The sequence below is a fragment of the Sphaerodactylus townsendi genome, linkage group LG01, assembly GCF_021028975.2.
Source record: "Sphaerodactylus townsendi isolate TG3544 linkage group LG01, MPM_Stown_v2.3, whole genome shotgun sequence".
NCBI classification, from domain to species: domain Eukaryota; kingdom Metazoa; phylum Chordata; class Lepidosauria; order Squamata; family Sphaerodactylidae; genus Sphaerodactylus; species Sphaerodactylus townsendi.
The window spans coordinates 151,855,463-151,879,436 of NC_059425.1; the positions used below are offsets into that span (position 1 = coordinate 151,855,463).

General features: G+C 41.1%; 1 protein-coding gene across 1 annotated transcript in view; it reads left to right on the top strand.

Moving 5' to 3' along the window:
* The window catches only part of CSMD1 (CUB and Sushi multiple domains 1), a 1,361,167-nt gene that overhangs the window by 1,001,894 nt on the left and 335,299 nt on the right, over positions 1 to 23,974 (top strand). The window contains exon 12 of the mRNA XM_048497567.1: positions 152 to 264. Coding sequence (XP_048353524.1) covers positions 152 to 264 — 113 coding nt within the window. The remainder of the gene's footprint in view (positions 1 to 151; positions 265 to 23,974) is intronic.

A 23,974-nucleotide genomic window follows, 5' to 3' on the forward strand; every position in this document is an offset into this window, starting at 1 on the left:
AATGTTTGGCATTTCATTTAAATGTTTCTCATTGAAGGGAAAACAAGAACAACATGGTGTAACTTCGGGTGTAGAAGTTGCAAGACTGCAACCTAGGCACGATGAGATATCATTTATAAATTATTCTGCTGTCCACTTCTCCTATCTACAGGCTGACTGGCTCTAGTGTTCCTGACCTTATTGTGAGCATGAGCAACCAGATGTGGCTCCATTTGCAGTCTGATGACAGCATTGGCTCCCCGGGATTCAAAGCCATTTATCAAGGTAAATTTCAGATGCAAATTGATACATAAGGCCCTTTCCAAGTTTGGCACATTTCTAACAAAACGCTTGGACAAGCACAATAAATTTTAGTATTGTACCATAATGCTTTACCTGAGAATCACTTATACACTGAGATGGAGTTCTTACAGTTGAAAACAAACAACTTTTGAACCTGTGTATCTTCCAAGATAGGAACTTTCTGAAAATTGACTGCTGCTTAATCTTGATACCAAATGTGGAATTCATGTTACATTATCTGATGTTGGGTTCCTAAATTATGCAGATAAATGCTTACAGATTCAAACATCCAGCTTTTGTATTTTTTCAGTAATATTTGCACTTATGTAATTAAATGTTTATACAATTATTTTTGATGCTGATCCAAAAAGATACATAATAGGGTTGTTATTTTTATTAGTGGAGGCAAATTCTTCAGTGCCTAGAAATTTAGTGTATTCCAAATTTTGAAATTTGGATACTTTCCTAGGGAATTGTGGCATCTGTTTTCATTTTTAAAAAAACACCCTCACATAATGTAATCCTTATTTCTTTGTATGCCTTTGAATAGACATTATCTGAGCAAACTGTGTATGTTGGATTCTGCATCAAAAATAAGTTTTGCAAGCTATATTTCTTCAGCTCAGATGTTTTGATTCTAGTGTTACTAAGTTCTGGAACAATCACACATTTGAAATTAACAATCAGAAATGTTAAGGGTATTCAGATATTGTCCTTGAAGTGCTCAAACAAATAGTTTACTCAGTGCAGTGCAATTTGGGGTTAAAACTAAGAAGGAGAGTCTAGCCATGCAACTGGGGTTGTTTTAATTGGTCTTATGTTATGCAAATGAAGTGACACTATTGTTTGGTTCCACAGCAGTATAGGCAGCACAGGTGCTTAATCAGTTTGGCTGTTAATCATATGTTTAAAACTTCTTTGTTGCATTGTGTTGCTTGGCTATCTTCTCTTTTGTCTAGTTATTTTTTATTTGGAATATACAAGGTCAAAGTATTCCATAATAAAATCCACAAAGTCACTTTATAAAAGGCATAAAAGGAAGGTTCGGATAAGATATCAAAATAAAACAAATCCTTCCAAACCCAATTTAATGAGAACTTTGGATAAAACTAGCTTCCAAGCTAGCTTACAAAACTATGAAAACAAAGTCTCAGTGTAAAAGGGCATAAAAGGGAGGCTCAGATAAGATATCTCAAATAGAGTGAAATAAAATAAAACTTTCCAAACCTAATTAATAGGAACTTAAGTCTATCTGATTTTATGGAAACTAACAAAGTGAACAACTTAAAATATCCATAAAATCAGATAGGAATGACTTAAAATAACTTAAAATGATGTTCAGCAGATGGAAGGCAGCATTCCTATCTTATCTCCATTTGGGAGGGCGATCTGACTGTGACATCTGTTACCCCATTGATTACCAGGGCAGATTTATCTGATCTGGCTGGCTAGGCAGGTGTCCCCTCACCAGTCCACTACCAGGGCAGATTTATCTGATCTGGCTGGCTAGGCAGGTGTCCCCTCACCAGTCCATGTGTGTCCCTTCCAAAACTGCATACTTGGTGGAAGAGGACAACCATCCCAGATAGGAGTATACTGTTCTTAAGTCATAGGTATCCAATAACTACTGTGGTGAAATTGACATGATTTTGATTTCCCACTTGCGCTTCCCCACTACTTTCCTTATTAGGTCCCATCAGATAATCATTATCATTATAAAAATTAAAAACATCACAGAACAGAACCAGTTTGTAAGGTGGAGATGCAATAATTTTTTTTTTACTGAAAGATGATATTTCCGCACAGAATTTTCAAGCAGCAATGGAGAAATATGTCTATTTTAAATGTAATAAGTCAGTGAACAAGGATGTGGGTTGGGAAGCCTTTGAATCTGTAATAGGAACAGGCTATTTTAAAAGGAAAAGAGATCAACAAGAAATAAGAAAAAATCTCATACAAACAAGTACTGCATTACAGTCCAAACTTTAAACATTAGAGACTCTAAAAGAATTTATAAAATACTTATGCTAGAAAGGAACAAGCTAAGTTTACTAGAAACAGGTTTTTTTTAAAAAAAACTTCTATTTGTTAGGCAGAAGTATTGGCAAAATAATCATTCATCTTTGAGAAACCTCTTGGAGAGTCTCCAAACAAATAGCAGATAGGTCTGCCCAATATCTCCTCGATGATGAAGAAAATAAAATTTATGACCCTGTGAACATTACCTAGTACCTTGAAAAATTCTATAAATAATTATTTTCATCAGAACCCATCAGCAGTACAGCAACTGAATGCTACTTCAAGAAACATTTTCAAAAATCCTTGTAAAAAGAGCATGACGAAATGTTAAATAATAAAAATATAGATAAAATTATTAAATATATTAAAACAAACAAAATCCCAGGAATAGATGGTTTAATGGGATAATTTTACAACCCCCCTTTTGTCAGATAGGATCTGTTACAATTTTTTTTAAATTTTTCTTTGTGCAGGAGTGTTCTCCCAGCTTCATGGAAGCAGCCTATTACTGAGCAAGATTCCACAAACGCACTTAAAATCATTTTGCCCCACAGCACTTCTGCTCATAGACTAAAAAATTTACAATTCTGGCATCCTGACTTAATAAATACATTTCCAGGTTGTATACATCCTGATTATCACGGATTTACACTTTTAAATCATATTAATATACTGGCCTTTCCTTCACACACATTTTCAGGCAGGAAATGAAATGTTTCCTTTATGTAATGCTGCATTGTTTTTTCTCAGTTTTTTAAACCCTTTTACAGTGCTTCCAAGCCAATTATATTTACAGTTTTATCTTTCTCGCTACAGTTTTTCATGCCTCTGTCCCATTGACCAGTTTTCCCCTTAGCACCATTTTTGTTCATTCCTGACTTCACTCCTTTCCCCCTCGCCTTTGTTTCTGTCATTTCTGTAGGCTTTTGTTGTAGTTGTTGTTTAGTTTAATCTAAGAAACAGAGTCAAAGAAAAGAATCAATGAAGCTTTGTTTCTATGAATACCCCACTCCCCCCCCCCCAAAAAAAACCCCACCCCGCATGGTGGCCATGAAATGTTTGGAGAAGGTGAGTGTGCACAAACTTCACTTTGGAGTGTTCTCCAGAAAAGACACCTTGAGCTAAAATAAGATGTCCTGAGGATGTCTTGGGAAGAATGCTGTGTTCCCTTCACAGGGTTCCTTTTTTAGCGTCCCCAGGACATCTTATTTAGGCTGGGTGGAACGGACCTTTGTCTCCTTCTCCGTCTCCCAAAAATCTAGGATTTACGGTTGCATTGACTAGTTTATTTCCAAAGGTTTAAGCAATTGAAGTGTTTATAAATGCCTGTAGGAGAGGTTGCCACGTGATATTGATTCCAACAGTTTTCTTGCTAAAGCTGATGCAGAAGCTGTGAACGCAAAGCCCAGGTTACCAGGTGTAAAGTCTGATAATGCTGCACCTCACCCTTAAGGTGAGCAGAAAAATCAAAAGGATAGTTACATTTGCTTAAAAGTGGAAATGCCTTTGGACAGACTTCAATATCTCTGGAAATTTTGCTAACAAGACTGCTTACTACAAATATTATGTTGCAAGTGTTACCTCCTTTTGCAGTTCGTTACCTCCGACTAATCTTGTTATTTCTGTACCCAAACTTCATTTCTGCCACCTTTGAGGAGTTGAACTTGCTTGCTTACTTTATTTGGTGATATGCTAAAGCAGTTTTGCCAAACTATGGGCAAGAAAGTATTAAAAGAAAGGGGGAGGCCATTTGGAGTATATTTTGGATTTCTAATTGCTATATTATTGTGGCCGTTTGTTGGTGACGGTCTAACTCAGAAACGGCTGGACGGATCTCCCCCAAATTTTCACCCGACGTTTCTTCCCGTGGCGAGCAGGTAATGCGCCTTTTTCCGGGGTCCCAGGTCACACCTGAGCCCCGTAAACTGCCCATTTCCCCAGACCTCCGCTGGGCCAATGAGGGCCCATCGTTCTGGGGGGCATGGCTTGCCTGCCTTTGCTGCGGCGTACGCATTCATGCCGAGAAACCCCCTGCTGCTGGACCCCAGGAGACCAGGGAGGAGTGTTCCCAGCCAAGCCGCGGGAAAAGGCTGGTACGGCTCTCCCCTTCCTCCTCCATCCCACCCCCCTCTAATGCCACAGCCACCTGGAGGATGTCCCGCTCTCCCAGACGGTCTATGCAAAGGAGCCACTGGCAAAGCGACCCCTCCCTGCACACCGGCCTCACCTCTTCTTTGCAGAAGAGCCACACCCCCCCCCGCCGTCCTTTCCAAGCTGGAGTCAACAGCAGTGGCGGTCTGAATGTTCTGCAACCAGACCCCTCCCTGGTTAAATCCCCTCCCCTCCGCATTGCCGCCGAGTTGCATCTGGAAGCTTCTTAGGCATCTCCCAGCCCCTCCCCTGCTGCGCTCAGGGGAGGGGTGAGCCTAGGACACCTACGCAGGCCCACCTTTCCCCACCCCCCTCTCCCGAGGGATTGCCCGTCTAAACCCGACGGCATGCCCAGGCTCAGCCTGGATCTGCGTGGCACATGATTGCGTGGTCAAGCAGGCTAATGCGTTGGTAGGGTTGCCCTTCCTGCAGTGGGAGCTCAATGGGTGACTTTGAGCCAATTACATACTCTGTCTAAACCACCTCACAGGGTTATTGTGATGAGAAAACAGTGCAGGAGAAAACTGTGAACCGTTTAGGATGCCAACTGATGAAGGAAGACATTTATGTAGTGGTGGCAGCTCATGCCAAAGCAATCTATATATATAAAAAGGTAACCATTCGTTTGTTGGTAATGCCCCAATGCCGAAACAGCTAGACAGATTGGCCCCCAATTTTCATATGACGTTCCTCCCTGTTGCGGTCAGGTAATTGGACCTTCAAATCACCAAAAGTCCATACCTGAGCCAGGTAAAATGTCTTTTTCCTGGCACACCAGGCCATGAAGCTGGCTCTGTTTAACTGTCACTCTTAGAACGTTTGTGAAGCTTGGTATGTCCTTAGAATGTTCCCTCAGATGGCCACAGACGAGCAGTGAAAACAGTAAATAGGTAATACTGTTAGGTAATACGAGTGGAAGTGAAACACATACACACTTTGCCGTGTGATACGTCAGGTGGGGTTCCCCCCCACACACACACATGCAGGTAACTTTCACTCTCTGTGCCTCACCCACTACTACCACACAACACACATACTCTCATACACATCCAGCTCATCCTCACACACCTCACTCTGCCCTCCCTCACATCCAACCACCACTTACCCACTTCCTCACCCATATTCGCCACAGTTCTCTTTTACTAAAAGCGAGCTGGAGTTTGCCTTTTTCTTCTAAGAAAATCTCATGGGGTGGGGCAAGAGCCAACACTACTGGCTCCAACTTCTTTTGCACATTGGCCCTTTAAGAACCCAGGGGAGCTGGCCTCTGATCCTGAGCTGCCTCACCACCAATTCTGCACCTCTGCTGCCTGACTGGGATAGCCTGCTTGCCCCAGTTCTGCCTTACCCAAGCCAGGACTGTGCGTGTCAACCAGCCTCATGGACAGCGGGATTCGCACTCTGGACAGTTCCGTTGTGGAATGGAAAGGGTTACCTTATACTAAAAACCAAGACAGCACCATATAATAATGTGAATTGAAAAGGGAAAGAGGGATTCCATTTGACCACCCCAAAAGAAGAAGAAGAGGAGGAGGAGGAGGAGAAGGAGGAGTTTGGATTTCTATCCCCCCTTTCTCTCCTGAGGGGCTTACAACCTCCTTGCCCTTCACCCCTCACAACAAACACCCTGTGAGGTGGGTGGGGCTGGGAGACTGCTCTTAACCACAACACCACACTGTTTATTAGGTATTGTCAAATCAAAGCCCTCTTCCTCAGCATAGGACAGACTTCCCATATCTTCATCAGTATTCAAATAGTTGGACAGTCAGTTATTGCACAGAAGAGTAGGCATTTTATTCATTTACTTCATTTATGCCCCACTTTTCTCTACAGTGAGGACAAAAAGCAGGTTTTTTTTATCATTCTCCTGTCCTCCACTTTATTGTCCCCTGCCTCCCCCGCCGCCGCCCCCCCCCAAATCTTCTCTGAGGCAGGTCAGGCAGAGAATTTGTGCCTGGCATCAGTTTACTCAGCAAACTTCCATGGCTCAGTGGGTATTCAGACCTGGGTCAAGATCCTAGTCCAGCCCTCTAAACACTACACTGCACTGGCTCAAACATGTAGGCTACTGTCTCTCTGTTCCTTAAGAAAGGAGCACTGGGCTCAGATTGATATTCTCTGTAAGCAAGCACAATGGCCCTCTCCAATTATAGAGTGCACTGTACTGACCTATCTCCTCCCCGAACTCAGCAGAGGCACCCAGATTTTTTTCTCTTATTACTATGAAAATGGAAGAGAACACCCACAATGACAGGAATCTTGTTCTTACTCAAACTCAGGTTCTTGCTATTAAATGAGAGACTGTGCAGCTGTGTGTATTGTATATTACCTGCATGTCCTTGTAACTGAGTGCTTGTGAAAGATTGTCTCTGAAGGAATTAAGAAAGCTAGGAAGCAGTTGCTCAATTAAGTTCAGGTACTGACGTAAAATTATTACAGTATTGGACTTAGAAATTAACATTATTCATGTGCTGAGGGTACATTTAATGGAATGAATAAAGTGAATATTAATTATATGTGTATATGCATTTTTGTCATTTCCATAAAAACAAAATGCTTCTTACCTTTAATGGCTAGTAATCTTTTCATGTACCGTAAATGAAAAAAGCATATTTTAAGAAGAAAGAACAAATAGAATGCAATAGAATTTTAGTCAATAAAAGCCTTTTGAGCTGTCAGATTCTGAAACGATTGCACCTGTTGATAAAATATATTTCTACAAATCATGTTTTGTACAATTTGCCACAGCTATTTAAGTAGCAGTGGGGGGTAAATTAAAGTAGGTTTTTTGTGCTATGCTGCTGTGTAGCAAAAACTATTTTTAGATACATAGCTAAAGATTTTTTTTGCACAGGGCAGTTCAAATTTGCTTGTAACATTTGCTGATTAATTCATGTTCTACAAAGAAGTGAGATTTGTTCCATTTAGTTTGGTCAATTTCTCCCATTTTAATCAGAATAATCAAAAAACAATTAAATTAACAAAACTATAAGGGTTTTTGAAAAAACTGTTGGCTACAGTTTAAAAAAAAATTAGTATGACAATATCTGTTTAACCAAACTATATGCTAAAGCACACTCCAACGTATTCACTGTAAAGGCAGAATGGAGGAATTTCCAAGTATTGCTGAAGAGTCCGTTTATTCCTCTGAAGATGCCAGCCACAGATGCAGGCGAAACGTCAGGAGAGAATGCTGCTAGAACACGGCCATACAGCCCGGAAACCACACAGCACCCAAGTCCGTTTATCTGTTTACATATTCTGTACTTTATGAAATAATTTCATGCATCTAAAATGGTTGACCTGGAAAGGATTGTGTTGATAGAGTCAGAGGCGTATCTAGCCAAACTGGGGCCTGGGGACAAAACCTGAGTTTGGCGCCACCCTCCCCCACCAAGACCAAACAATGATTAGGGAGCCCAGATTCTTCTTTTAAATCCACCTGGTGTCCCCAGTTAATCAGAACTGGTGTCCCCAGTTAAAACAACATTGAAAGTGATGCTGTTTTGGGATGGATTCTCCCCCACCCTGAAACAGCATCACTTTCAATGTTTAAACTGCAGACCTCAGATTCTCCCTTTAAGTCCATGCTGGAGGGGGTGGATTTAAAAGGAGAATTTTGGGAGATTTAAAGGGTGCCTGCTGTCAGGGTGCAATTCTTAAGCTAGCAGCACCAAACTTTCAGGGTATCTTTAGGAGACTTTTCTGATGATACCATCCAGATTTGGTGAAGTTTGGTTCAACGGGTCCAAAGTTATGGACCCTCAAAGGTGTAGCCCCCATCTATTATCTCCCATTGGATGGGGGATAGGGCACCCATTTTGGGAATCCATACCTTTGGACTTTCTGAACCAAACCTCACCAAACCTGGGTGGTATCATCAGGAGAGTCTCCTGAAAAATCTCTGAAATTTTGATGCTGTTAGCCTAAAAACTGCACCCCCTGCAGGACAAAAACTGAAAAAACACTAAAAATACAACACACAGAGAGATGAACCTGAAATTTTGCGACCCCCACGTGACCAAATTGGGGGGGGGCGCCCAGGGACAAGAGGTACCCCATGGCAAATATGCCTCTGGATAGAGTAGTACCTTCAGTGCAACTCTTGCAGTTAGCATGTGCTGAGTGGGTGTTAGAGGGTGCTGCTAATTGGGATTTAATGCTGGGTTTATGTTGGGTAATGTGTTGGGTTTGAATGGCAGAGTCCATTGTCTCTTCTAGAAAATATTTCAAGTAGCTTTTAAGTGAATATTATTTTGCTTCAGAATTTTTTGACCATAACTATACAAGTGGGGGATCTTCAAGAATTTGTGGGATAGCCTAACCTTATAGAGTATGTACCAGCTTCCACTCTGCTGAACAGAGCTGAGAGAAAAAACAGGGAAGATACTCTAGAAACCTTCTGATTGAGGGAAGTCCTAGATAGTTACTGAAGCTGTGAAATCACTTCTGCCTACTCAGTTGGAAGTGATATCACAGCATTCGTGCCAAAGCTCCTCCCCAGAATCCACACGGAATTATTCCAGGGGACCACAAGTCAAGGGCAGGGAATCCTATGTAGGGGCATCTCATTTCCTCCTATATACCCTGACCCACTATTTCATCTTCTCTTTCCCTGACAGCTCGCTTCATGCTTCCTTCTCTTCTTTCCACCTACCAACCAACCTACCTTTTATCTGCTCATTGTCTTCAGCTTTCATCTCCTTCTGGTAGCCTCTCCTCAGAAAAACTCTGGCCAAGTTGTTCACTGGCCGCTGTTTCTAGACTGGACTAACTTGTGTGATGGCTACTGTGATGGTCTCTTCTATCTCCAAACTGGGCCTAGTTGTGTGGTGGCCAGCACTGAGCTGGTCCCAATTAAACAGTGGTTGGACTGGGCCAAGTTGTGTGGGTAGAGAGTCTTCAGTGGTCATCAGTAGACCTGTCAAGTCCTCAATAGGTCTTCCACTTTCAAAGGACATGATTGAGGAGGTGGACAAGCACCATTTCCAAGGTTTGGACATCTCAAGAATGCAGTTTCCTAGCAGTCTCAAAAGATCAAAGTGTCCCCCCCCCAAAAAAAAACACCCCTATATCCTTGTTTCTGTTACTTTGGGGACTTTTAATCCCCTGGTGCTTTTTCTGCCCCTCTTTTTTGATGTCAGATTTTCCTGCATACTTGGTTGTTCATTGAAATATTCTTCTCTATCATTGGTTACATTTTGCAGATCTATTTTATAGTCTTTTTAGAAACTGATCTCCAAACTTTCTTCATGAAAAAAAGACAAAAAGACAAATGTGTTCTTCTGTTATTAAGAAAAGATGAAGAAAACATAAATACTGTACAATTATAAAAATAAGTGTATTTCTTACAATAATATACCTTCCAGTTCTGTGATAATACTCTCTCTCTCTCTCTCTCTCTCTCTCTCTCTCTCTCTCTCTCTCTCTCTCTCTGTGTGTGTGTGTGTGTGTGTGTGTGTGTGTGTGTGTGTGTGTGTGTGTGTGTGTGTGTGTGTGTGTAAAACTTGGTTTATTTTTATCAGTACATTTCAGCATCATTATCAAAAAATAATACTAAAGAAAGAAATGCTGAAGAAAAGTCAAAGAAAACTAATGGTGATATATCATGTGACAGATTTTGTTCAGTCTTGAACTTTTGAAAGGGGAAAGACAAAATGTTATAAGCTACCTGGAGGCCCCATTAGGGGGATAATGTGGTATATAAAGAACTGCATGTTTCAATGCCCTCTCCACACACATTTTTATATAGGCGGTAAATATTATAATACATAGCCAGTCTCCTGTTGTCTCATCTGACAAATTTTCAATTAAGTATAATGACATTGGAGAGGCAGTATCGTGTAGTGATTAAGGTGTTGAACTAGGACTTGGGAATCCTGGATTCAAGTTCCTACTTGCTTTATGGAAGCTTGTTGAATGACCTTGGGCCAGTCACACTCAGCCTTGACCCTGGCTAGTGTTTGAATGGGAGACCTCCAAGGAAAATTAGGGTTGTGATATGGGGTCAGGCAATGACAAACCTACCCCTTGCCTTGAAAACCCTACAGGATTGCTATAAGTCAGCTATGAGTTGATGGCAAAATAAATTTTAAAAAAGTAAAAATCGACATTCATATTGTTTGAAAGCTAGGGATCAGAATTTGAATTAGGGATCAGAAATTAAGGACAAAAAATCATCAAATTGGCCATGTTTATATTTGGGGATTCTATTCTCACTTGTGCAGGAATCCCCAAACTCTTTGAACCTGTGGATACCTTTGGAATTCTGAGAGGGGTGAAGAGCACTACCCCAAAATGGCTATGGAACAAAATGGAATATCTCCCTCCTCACACCTGGAAGGAAGGAAAGCCTGAAAGGGGCATGGAAGTACACTGACAGAGGAAAGCTGAGGTGCTTACCTGTATTTCTGATCCTCCACTGTGAAAATCTTTCATTTGAATTAGGGCAGCCAGTAACGAATCCTGTCTTTAGTATCGCTACCCACTTTCTGAAAGGTTTGGCAGCTGCCATTGGAAGTACTGATGGGTACCATGGTGCCCATATATACAATGATAGGGAACCCTGCCCTTTCATTCAAACTTTTTTTTTTGGAAAACCCGTTTACCTAGCATAAGTAAAACCCAACACTCTTATATTTGAGATCTGGTGCATGCATGCATTCATCTTAGAACAGTTGGGGCAACCTCTGCCAGTCTAATTTTCTACATAAACTCCAGACCACATAGGTTGTTTGCTGTGTAATAAAAGATTGGTTTGATACAGTCCTAAGTGACATAAGGTTTCCACATATTTTCAACCCAGTTAACTGATAGACACCAAAGCAATTTATTTTTTAGCCTGCTGGCCATTAGGTATAATGCTAATTAAAATTTAATTAAATGATTAACATGCTTGGGTATAGAGCTGTAAAGGGGATGTCAATCAAACCCAATGTGTAAAGAAAAAACAACCACCCCACCCCCCACCCCCATTATTTCCTTTATCTGACATTTCTCCCATCAACGTGTGGAAATTTACCGGAAGTTCTTTTTTTCGAATAACACATATTCTGATTTTTATTCATATATCTTTTAATACCACAGAGTGAAGACCAAGTAGCTGCTCAAAAAACAGCTTTTCCCTATCTTCCCTTCTTTCTTCTGTTCTTTTTTTAAAAAATACATCATAACATACAACAGCAAGATTTTCCACCCCTGTCTACTTCATTGTTTGAAGCAGGTCCTTGCAAACTTAATTATTTCCTATTACTGTTTTGTTAGGTGTTACCAAGGGACCAAGTGAAATAAAATGAACTTTTTGGGGTAGCATCCAGACAAGTGCCATTCATCGAATTCTGTCCTCAGACCTCCACAGAAATACTAATCAAAACAACAATTCTATCAACTGCTCAGACCCTCTTACAAGAGTCTTCCAGCGACAAAATCAATATAGAAGCAGAGGCTTAACTGGTGGGAAAAGTAAAGACCTTTCTCATGATGTTTGAAAACTTGTAAAAACACAAAATGGAGCCATTGTTTGCTTATTCTGGGTCAGTGCAAAAATTCCAGGAACTGTAATGTTTAGCTAATGTTTTAGGAGTCTTCAGAGACAATGATTTGGCCCTTCTACCTTTATTTAAGAGTGCCTCAGGGCCCCCTGCTTTGATCATTCCACTATGGGCCAAACTAGACTATGTTTTTCAGTGAGTGTGTCTGGGTTTCCCTGACCCAACAAGAGCTGTAGGTAAGTGTCATTTTAAAGATCAGAAGGAGCCTGTTTGCTCAAGCAACTGTGGTATGAGGGAAGAGCAGCTCCTGACTCCCAATTATATTTTGAGTAGTTGAAATGGATGGGCAAGAAGTTATATGCATAGCTTTGGAGTAGCATGTGCTGGAAATACTCCATGTGCTGCTCCAAAGTTATTTAACTAATGCTCTACTGAATTCATTTCAGCTTGTCAAAACATCATTGGAGGAAGAGGGATGCAGGAGCTCCACCTCACCACAGTTCCAAGTGCAAAATGGGTTCTTCTGATCTTTAAAATAACATTCTCTTCAGCTGCTGTGTAACTGCAGGGAACATAAATGTGTGGGAAGGAAGACTTGAAGTCCCTCCTTCCCCCATGTCATAGTCCATATCCAAATTGAGTTTCAGACTAGCAACTGGAAGATCTAGGTTGAAATCCTCATTCTGCCATGGAAGCTTACTGGGTGATCTTGGGCCAGTTACACATTATCAGACTACCTTACTTCACAGTGTTGTGAGGATTAAAAGAAACAAGGGAGAATGTTGTAAGCTGTTCTTGTTCTTCATTGTGGTGTGTAAACTGCATAGTTATCAGTGTGACTGAAGATAAAAGGTTTGGGGGAGGGGAGTAAAGGTTAGCAAGAAGCATTGAGAACATGGAGGTTACCAGGAGGAAGGCAAGTAGAAATAGTGTGGGGAGGGGGATACAAGGAATGTGAGGTTCCCCCACACAAATCTTTGCAACAGGCCTGGAGGCTTGCACCATATAATTGGGCCTGGCCCAGCAGCCGGTACTGCTCAATGGGGCATAGTCTGGTCCAGCAACTGGCACCGCACAGTTTTCCCAGTAAGAGACAGATATGCAGTGATCACTTTATATGTATATTTAGACGATAAAGTTTAACGGATTAAAAGCTGTAAGTACATGAGTACTATATTAAGTCCAGAGTGCTATGCCGACTTTTAGTAACCAATGGCTCAGTTCAGGGGAGAGGGCAAATCCTCTTGAGGAGGAAGCACAGTGTTGCACAGATGTATTTGTCCTCTTTGCTGGGACAAGGGGCACCCACCTTGACACAAAGTCCAACATATCCCAGTCTTTTCTGTTCACTGTTAGTTCAGTTTCTTAGAAAGAGAAGGCATCCATGTCTGGGCATATCTTTCTTGGCCTCTAGCCCACAGTCACAAAACGGCTGCCTTTGTTCTGAGAGAGGGCAGTTCTTTGTTCCTTCAGGATACCAAAGCATTCGTTGAGAGTCATGTTTGTCTGCTTTCCAACACTGTTAATGTCAAACTGCAACGGAACCCCTTTAGATATGACAAAGGGCACCCATGCCAGTGGAATGAGCAAACACATTGGCGGCCAGCTGCCCCTCTGCTCCACAGTGGCAAAAGCTGGAAGTCTGGGTCACCATAGAGTTGGTGTCCTGAACAGATGCCGGTGTAGAGAGTTGGTGGCCCAGGACATTCCCGGGGTGGAAGCGGATGTTAGTCAGCTTCCACCCTGGGTTTATAGCTTGTTGCACTGCAGCCTGGGTCTTGGAATTGTACCACCCTTGGGTTGTGTAAGTCCAGTAAGTCATATAGAGGGCTTGCTGGTGGGTGGGCGGTGTGTTAGTGTCTTCTGTCTTCCCATGCTACTGGAAAACCCCCTGGAGGTGGCGGGGTGGCACCACACCAGCACTGTCCCTAGCCACCAGAGCTCTGGATTGGGTTGCCCTTGAAACCTCTTGAGTAAATTATTTTATTATTACATTACATTTTTGAGCTCTTGCCTATATTTTATTTATTTATTTAAATATCCTCCACTTAAAAAACCCTATACTTTCCTCTTTAAATGATGGTATCCATGTAAGACAAATTACGACAAGTGAAGTATAGATGGGCTTTTATGTGCTTTTTTCCCTTGAAGAGGATTATGTTAAAATTCCTACAATAGCATTTGAGTTTTGTGATGGTCTTTTTTTTTCCGCTAGAAAGAGAGAGCAAGGGAAATTAGTTTGCCCTTCAGTCTTTGAAGCTTTTTGATGCAGGACACCTACATTCTGATGATAAAAATCAAATACTACACTTCAAATAAGTAGTACACTAGCCTTTCATATTGTCTTCCCAGTTGTTCCCTTTCATTTTCCAAACCACACTGCTTTTAGTAGCCAGGGTTTCAGTGAGAGGCTTTGAGTGATTTGACTAAATGAGATGGGTTACTGATACATCACTACTTGTTCTCTGGCCTGGGATATTTTCTTTAAGAATGCTTCCCTTAGGAAATTGACAAATGGATCTGCCGACAGTGAAAAGTTAACATAATTTAAGGTCAATGGATTTCTGAAAAACGGCAGACAACTGAAAGAAAAAAACACACTTGAAGTCTTAATATCTCACTTGTTAGACTATGGAAAGACTATGAAAAGTTGTAGCACTGCTGCTAAGTTTTAAAGGTTCACAAACAGTTTCTCACATAAATAATAATGTGTGTGCTTTCTTCTTACAGGAAAAGTGCTATATAAGAAAACAATAACTGTAGATATGCATAAGGGATTCCACATGAGTCCAGATGGGTGGCTTTCACTTCTAAGATGAAGTGTAGCTAAGCCAGTCCCCCACTCTCTCCATATGTACAGGGACTGGCTTAACTACATTTCATTTGGAGACTGTTAGTCACCTTTCTGGATTCATGTGGCAAACCATATATTTGCATTTAAACAATTGGAAAAAAAAGGAATATTGATGACAACACTGTGAGATGTTAATGAGCTGTTGGGACTCCCTTGAGTCTTGCTGGGTACCCCATGGTCTGGCCTCTGCTGAGGTTGTGTAAGAAGGTGGGAGTGCCAGGCTGAGACATCTGACATGGGGTGGACTATCTGAACCCTTGGGGAGCTGCAGAAGGTTGTCAACTGTATGGGAGTGAGTCTGGAGCTGCTGGAGTGAAATACACACACACACACACACACACACACCAGGAGCACAAAAGTTAGACTGATGGTTATTATAGTAATACAGAGACAAAAATGATTAATTTTTGCTATCAGTTATAAGAATTTAGTATGGTAAAATTATATTCTAATAGAGAAGTCAGCCAAACCTTTGGATGTGTAAATCTGATTACTGGTGCTGTGAATGGACAGATCTTTCTGCAAACCTGAACAGGACTCCAAGGATGCAGGAAAACATGTGAAATGTTTTTTTAAAAAATGCATTGGGAGTTTCAAAAAACCTAAAAATTCTGAAAAGAGCACCTATAGTTTTAAGTAGTGGAATTCCTCAGTGGCTGTTGATAGGCAACCACAGCACTCCAGACTTCAAATTTCTGAATGTTAAGCAGGGAAAGGACCAGTGCCCTTTCCAGGCTTATTTTGGAGGATTTACTGGGGCCAGGTATAGGGTTTTCATTTCCAGGTTGGGAAATTACTGAAGATTTTGTGAAATCCAAGGAGGGCAATGTTTGGCAAATTCCGCATGGGCCAAAAGCAGCTGTGTGAAAAAGGTTTGAAAACGGTGTAAAAAGATTTACACCCTTTTCACACCGTTTTCACACCTCTGTTTTTGGCCCATGCGGAATCCACCTTTGAGGCAAGGAGATCCCTCAGCAAGGTATAATGCCATAGAGTCCATCCTCCAAAGCATCCATTTTCTCCAATTGACAGTTTTCTGTTGTCTGGATTTCAGTTGTAATTCCAGGGGGATCTCCATGTCAGGAGGACAACTGGAGGCTGACAACCCTAGGTTTAGCAAGTGACTTGATACCTCCCAACCTGAATGATTCATCTAGGCCTAACTGTTTGCTACTGTTCAACAGAAGCCGCCCTATGAAAATCAGTATGGTGTAGTGGTTAATCTTTTGGGGCAGAATCTGGGAGACTGAGATTTAAATCCCCATTTTGCTGTTGAAGCTCTCTGGGTGATTCTGGACCAGTCATATACTTCACAGAGTTGTGTACCTATAAAGGAGGAGAGAATAATATAAGCTGCTTTAGTCCCTATTGTAGAAAAATACTGTAGTTTTCCAAGGTAGAGGCTGCAGGAAGGGGGAGGAAACAGCATTTAAGACGGGGCATATAAAGGTAGATTGGCTGTTAGGCGGGAAAGAGATAGGGTTTGCCAATTCCAGGTTATGAAATTCCTGCAGATTTGAAGGATAGAACCTGGGGAAGGTATAATTCACTCAAAATTGCAACTGTTATCCAGATAACAGAGATCAATTTCCCTGGAGAGGATGGATGATTAGGAGGCTGGCCTCTGTGGCATTACACCATGCAGAGGTTACTTCCCTCTCCAAATCTTGCCCTCCCAAGGCTCCACCCCAAATCCTCAGAATTTAACAACCTGAAGCTTACAACCCTAACGCTGGGGAAACTGAGCTCTGTAGTTGGGAAATTTGTTGTGATTTTATGGGATATCTCCAGGTTCTACCTGGAGAATGGAAACCATAGAAAGAAGCAGGAAAATGAAAGAGACTACAGGATAGTATAGGGGCTTTTGAGAAAGAGAAAGAAGAAATAGTGGTGGAAGAGGAAGTGAGATCCCTTCCACAAGTTCTTGTAGGTTCCCACTTGCAGACTTTATTTATTAGGTCATTTAAGTTAAATTGCCATTCCCTTCAAAAGGACCCAAAGCAGCTTTCAGAAATTTAAACAAGATAGTTTGAGATAAGTAAGACAAAGAAAACAAACATACTTGTCCTCATTCTGGGCTTGATATCAGAGGCCCCCTGTGACAGATTAGCCCACACTAAACGGTTAATGTGTTTTCTAAGGTGCAGATTAGCTGGCCTTAGCAACAGCCAGGAAGTGTAAAGAACACTCCTTACTTGGAGATAGCTGATTGTCTGGCAGAAGGCACAGTTCGCCTAGCACCTCAGGTAGGGGGAGCTAGAAGTGCTGGGTACATAAAAACAGGAGAAAGCCTGTCAGAGTAACACTCAGACACTTGAAATCTGAATCGTTTGGATCTTGATCGGAAGAGAAGTCTGACTTTTTCAGCAAGAGCTCTTTGAGCAGTGAAAAGCTTTGTTAAGCTTAAGTGGATCTAAGTCTGTGGAAGGTGACCCTCAGCTTAGCATCCAGACAGAGTGTATCTGTCAGTACACAGTTCCATCCAGTCTGGGAGTGAAGTCCTGAGGGGTAGTGAAACCCAAACAGGGACTAGTGAGAGAGGAAGGCTAGGGAGCCAAGAGTCCTCTAAGCTCCAACTGCTAGTGTGGGACAGGGGGTATACTAGTAGCTAAGAAGCTGGAGACTTTAGTGAGAGGGAAGAATACCCTCAGTAGGTCACCTGCGTGTGACCAAGTCTATGTCAGTGAAACTGCTTGAGAAATCTGTGAAGTCAAAGCTCTAACTTTCTGAAATGCATGCTTATGAAACCCCTCTGTGCCATCTGAGAAGAACTATCACTTCAGTCAAAATAAAGTTAAAAATCTGTTTTTCACGTTGCCAACATATGCCAGCGTGTCTTTGGCTAGTCTGAACGGGGTAGTGCCAATCTGTGTTACCTCCAAGTCCCCTCAACAGAGTTTCCCTCCATTTTTAAAGAGGCTCTGTTTACTCCTTCAGCGGCTTGAGAGAAAGTGGGGGGTGTTGGTCTATTATACCCCCCAATTGCAAGCAGGCCTGAAAATTAACGTAAAGGAGCCCTTTGGCTCTTCACCAATAGTTTGTGGCCAAAGGGTTGTGCCTCTGGCCATTCCCAGGCTCAAGTACCTGCAAAGAAAGGAATTAATAAAGTCTGCAGAGATTGTAATAATCTGCTGCTATCAAGGTTGTCCCTGTACTGCCGGGTTAGTCACTTAATATTGAAGTTCATTTGGGGAATAAACTAATTCAGTTGCCCCTCATAAAATGCAAACTCAGTTGATTGCAATCTACAATACTTCATGAACTAAAAGAAGAGAGAGAAATGATTTCTGATATGTTTTGCACACATCTTTGGCAGGCTTATCCATCTTATGGATACTTTTAAGAGATGGTTGCCTTACAGATCCCCTGGTGAAATTGTGTATGAAATGTTTTTCTTTTTAAAAATTGGATTTGTACCCCCCACCCCCGTTTTTTTATTGAAGTCAAGGGTGGCTAACAGCACAAAATAAAAATACAGTTAAACCCCCATTAATTACAATCTTCATTGGCACTCCAGTTAGTTCATTTCATTGAATAATTTCTTGGGATGACCAACCAAAGAGGAAAGAACATAAGGAAGAAGTAAAAACCAAATAAATCATAATAAAAAAGCAAAGGAAATAAAAATGAATAAAAATATGCAGGTATCTTCAAATGAAATGTTTCTTCAATCTTCAGGTAAAAGCATACAAGTAAATAAATTTTCTTTTTCCCACTGTACCATTTTTTTCTGTTCCTTGATTTTGCATGGGTGTGGATCTCTCTTCTGCACTTCAAAAACTATTGCTTTTCCCCCCCTTGAGGTCAGCCTTCTTATAGAAGTAATGTACAGTAGAGCTGCACTGATATGATGTACAATATCAGTGTCCAAATTTGGAGTGTATTTTAGTAGTTTAGTCTTATTTTGCTATTCCTTTATCTTTTCACTAACTTCCTGTTTTTTATTTATCTGGAAATTCTCCATCTCCATTATAGTCTTGAATTATTGACTTAACAGTTAGAGCCCCTCACAGGTTAGTCAGGTGTCTTCCAATCTCGTTGATGGATTTAGTGCACATATTAGACTTTGTAATTTATCTTGAGTTAACTTGAGTCTAGTCAGTACGGTCACCATGTTGAGCATGGTCCTGATCACATGAAAGATTATTCAGTCCCACTATCTGTTACATTGCACTTTTCCCATTTATGTATGCTATGACATATCAGTTCTTTGCTCAACATTTGGCAGGTACAAATTATTATACTGCTGGATGCTCTCCAATACATATGCAAATGGAATCAACTGGAAGTAATACTTGTTAGAATAACTTGTTAAAAGCTCTAGAAAACACACAGTTTTCAAATTGATCATGATAATGTGGCAGAGTGCATATTCTGCTATGGCTGTTCTTCTGATGACCAATTTTACTAACATTGATTTTTGAGAGTAATTTTTTTTTACTTTGAAAGAAAGAACTAGAAACAATTAAAGGGAAGAGCCTACAGTGCTACTAGAACACGGCCATACAGCCTGGAAACCCCACAACACCCCACGGAAGAGCCTTGCTTTTACATGTATGTGTCTGTGTGGTTTGTGGTGCTTTTTGTTGGGGTTTTCGGATTTCCTCAATCTGAAGTGTTTAGGTCTTTATTAAACAAACAAAACAAACACAAAAAGCATTACAAGAAAACTTCAGGCATTTTTTGATAGTTTAATTAGAAAACCCATTTCAGAAAATGCAATATTGATCTCTGAAACACTTTTGACACAGGTGTAGACATTGTTAGAATCCCTTGAATCAATTATTTTGAGTCACACCTTCTGAACAAGCAGTTGAACCTGTTCATCTGATGCAAACATCCCACAGTTTCAGGACTAGTGGCCATTAACACACACAATATCTGAATACAGGCAATGTGGTAGAATCATTGTCCTTCCCCTGCCTATGCATATTAAGCTTAAACACAGTCTATGATCATTGGAAACTGTATGCATGTGTGTCTGTCCACATGATCTGATGGGAACTCTCACTTTCCCCTTTGGGTTTGCAGAGTCTATTTTAGGTTGAATGAATACTGGTGAACACAGAGGTGAGAAGGCACAATCCTGTTACTGTCTCTATTTCTCTTTCCTCTGTGCTGATTTTTAACTGGATAGCTCAGGTCACTTGTAATGTAAAACCATCCCCCAGTTGGAAAATCTTCATCTCATTTTAAATTGATTAGATTTCAGTATTCTTTTGTAGTTTTAGCTGCTCAAAGTTGGGCATGGGTCAGTGGTAGAGCATGAAGAAGGTCCCAAGAGATGCCTATTTATTTTATTTTATCTGGTTTCTACTCCACTCTTTCCCACCACAAGTCAGGCTCAGGACAGCTAACAACAAAATATATTAAAATAATCCAGCAGGAGTTGACATAGAAAAAAAAATCTTCCTGAGATCTCTCAAGCTGTCGGTACTCACAGTAGCACTGATTTTAACAGATTAATAGGTTCAGTCATAGCAGTTGCCTATGTTCATGTATCCATTTCCAATATGATGTGAGGTTCACCTTCACCATCTGTAGGCATCCTTCCTTAACTTCCACAGAAACAAGACTTGTGAAGGGGGAATAGCTTGTTAAGCATAGTATAAACACCCTGTAAAGATCATGTTCCTTACTGCTTCAATGTAAAGATTATATTGGCCAGGACGAAATGATGGTCTGGAGATGTAGAATTTATAGTTGCAAGAGAGCTAGGACTCCTAAGGATCAGAAATAAGGTGTAGGTTACTCAAATGCCAGCAGATCTATTTGGTATTATATAAAAACTGTATGGAACACTAGTGTTAGTTATAATGTAGGGATTCTATTTTGAAGTTGTTTTGCACAGCAGAGTGGAAGCATCCAGCTGGCTGAACGGAGGTAAGTGGGGGGGGGGGGCGCCGGGGAAACTACACTTCCCAGGAGACCTTGCAAACCCCAACTCCTGCAGAGACCTCCCTGAGGGGTGGGAAGGAGGCCTTTGTGGTTTCCGCTCCTTCCGCACCAGAGGTTGCTCCAAGCAGCCAGGCCTGGCGGGACAGGGCAGGTTAAGGGAGAAGGGGGAGGGGTGTGGGGGTGATTTTCTGCCCCCAACATGACACCGGGGCATGGCGCCCCCCTGCCTTGTTGAAGCTACGCAACTGGCATTTCTGGGTCAAAAGCCTGGGGGAAGCCAACTAAGGTTGACTCTGCTCCCTGGAACATCCCTAGCCTGCCCCCAGCTGTGCTGGTTGCCAGATTTAGGCCAGTGCAGCTCCGAGGCCAGAGTCTGTTTCCAGATTGGGCACTGCATATCTCTGTGGCACCCACCAGCCTCCCTGTTTGCCCTCCCCACTGGCTTAAGTTCCATGTATTCCATCGGGGTGGACAAATGTTCTGGCGTGACCCTGCACTGGCTCCAAGAGCTGATTCATGTCCCCACACACTCTGGGTTGGCTGCCCTTCTCACATTGGGGGATTTTGTAGTTTTGCAAGGAAAGTTTTTAATTTTGTTCTAACTTCTTCCACTCTGTACATAACTAAATGCCTCAGGTGTGGCATTTATTTTCATCTGCTATTTTCCATATCGGAGCTCTCAAAAAGCTTTGTGAGTCGTGCAATTCAGATCACACACTGTTCTAAAAATTCCACTATTCTAACTTTGTGGTTTCAGATGCTTGTCTTCCTTTATATATTCATTGAGTAAAAGAAAATGTAATCTGTAAGGTCCCCATTGCACTGAAGAACTATTTCATAAGTCTTCTTTTTTTGATCACTGAACTTCTTTTCTGGTTGCTTTCACCAGCTGTGGTATTTAGCAGCCCATTCCACAAACAGCTGTTGATTCCATTCTTTGACAGCAATTGATTTGATGTGAAAACACCTCCACCTGTTACAAATTACATTCTTAAGAGCAGCATTTTTAAATTCCTCTCTTATTTTATTGGCTAGCCAATTAAAACCAGTGGATATTAGTGAAGCTGAAATAGCTATTGCTCATTACTTCCTCTAAGTAAGCAACAGCAGAATAATTAACTGATAATACATATTTTAAACCATTTCCAGACTTAATTATTTCTGCCTCAATAATTTGAACTGTTAATAAGTTTGATGTCCAGTTGCATTTGAGGCAAGACCCCAAGAGTGATCAATTTGAGGTAGCATGCCTTTTTTCTATATTAAACACTGTTTCTAAGAACAGTGTTTATTTCCCATGTTAATTGGCCAGTTCCTTTTCCTAGGAAGGTTGATTTCCTTGTGGCAAATCTGAGTTGGGACTTCCTGGAATGTTACATAGCGAAGATTTCTACATGTGAAGGGTAATGAACTGCAATGAACAGAATGTTTAGGAAATTAGAACCTGTTGTGTAGGCAAATGATGGAGAAGACCATGTCATTTATGTATTCTAAATAATATGTGTGAGTTTGAGATATCGGAGATTAGGGATTTCACATTCTGTGGCTCTGAACCATTCAGTGCAATCATTCAAATGAAGAAATATTAAAATTACTAAGTATAGCTCAAATGGGGGATTTCAACTTTATATATATATATGGGACCTTCGTAAGAAAATATGTGCCATTTCCCCCTCACCTTCAAAACTGAAGCTTAGGCACATAGTTTAAAATAGTAAACAGGATGAATGCACATTTGTAAACTGATTTTCAGGAAAACTTGTATTTTTAAAAAATCGATTGCATATGTGTTCAGACTTTTAAAATGAGCTTGAAAATGGCAGAAATTATGCAAACGTTTCCACAAGTCAGTTGGACCCCTTGCTCAAGTTCATGATGCTCTGCACATGATACTGTGCCTGTCCACTGTGAACCACCTATAAGATGCCCTAATGTTGCATCAACGGGACCCACCTTGTGCCTGAGCAGTGGCCTCTAGGTCTTGTTTCTTAGGGCCCAACAGCTTATTATGTTGTTTGACAAGTTCAGTTGGGGTTTCCCAGACACAGCTGTTGTTCCAAGCTGGAACAGCCCATACAGGAAATGGAGTATTCTGAGTGTGTGCAGCTCCAAAGTTATGCAGATAACTTCTAGTTGGGGTCATTGTAGCTTGGGAAAACAGAGTGGAGGAGAAAGCAAGAACTTCTCCTTCCTTCATGCTGCAAGGCCTAGTTGAATTGGATATTAAATATGCCTTTCCCCACAGTTCTGTGAGACTGCAGGGAAAGCAAGTTGGATTAAAAGAAACCCCACCCAACTTGTCAAAAAATGTAAAGTGTACTTTAACCCTTGGCTACACCATTGGGAAAGTACCTGGGCTTGGGGATCTCTGATCCATGGGTCTGATCTATATTAATCCTGTGTATTTCATATATAGTGACCCTTCCAAATGTGTTTCGAACCCTACTTTGGGCAAGGCAGGTCTAAATTGACACTTTAAAATATTCTCAGTTACACAGAGTAATAACCCAGTCACCTAAACTTTTTGTGAAGCTCCATCAGAAGGGTATCATACATTCTCCTTGATAAACCCGAGTTCATTCTTTATGCCTGATTAGCATCTTGAATGAGGTTGTCACAATAAGGAGTGCTCTCCAAGGTCTGGTCTATTAGATTTCTTGTGCTGCTATGCAGTTAAAAATGAAATTCTAAACTCCAGTGGTGCTTATAAATAATTTGGACACAGCTAAAACTGTGCTTGAAAAATGGTACTTTCATATTCTCTAAATAATAGGAAGAAGATGAGTAGCTGTAACATTTCACTTCACTAGATGCATAGCATGCATTTGTGGGTTTCTAGTATTTCACAAGGTGCAGAGAAAGAGAATAGGAAAGTTAAAATAATAGCCATTCTATCTGTAACACTTGAGCTGCTTATTTTTGAAAGCTGCAGTTAGCTTTCTCTGTGCCATTTGTTTGCGACAGTGTAATTATTCTAAATTCCTGACCTGGATAGCCAGTGGCAGAGCAGCAAATCGGCGGGGGGTGCGTTGCGCACCGGGTGCATGCCTGGGAAGGTGGAAAATCGCTTTCCTGAGAATAAGCCCCATTGAATAAGTGAGTATTTACTTCCAAGTAGAACAGTTAAGATTTCTCCGTAAGCCACCAAAGCTTGACACAGATACACAATTTTTTCACCTATCATATGTATAATGTTAAGAAAGTTTTCCACTTGCACCCTATGTATGAGCACTGCTTTTATCTTATTGTATTTTTGTAAAATATTTATTTCCCCCCAAAA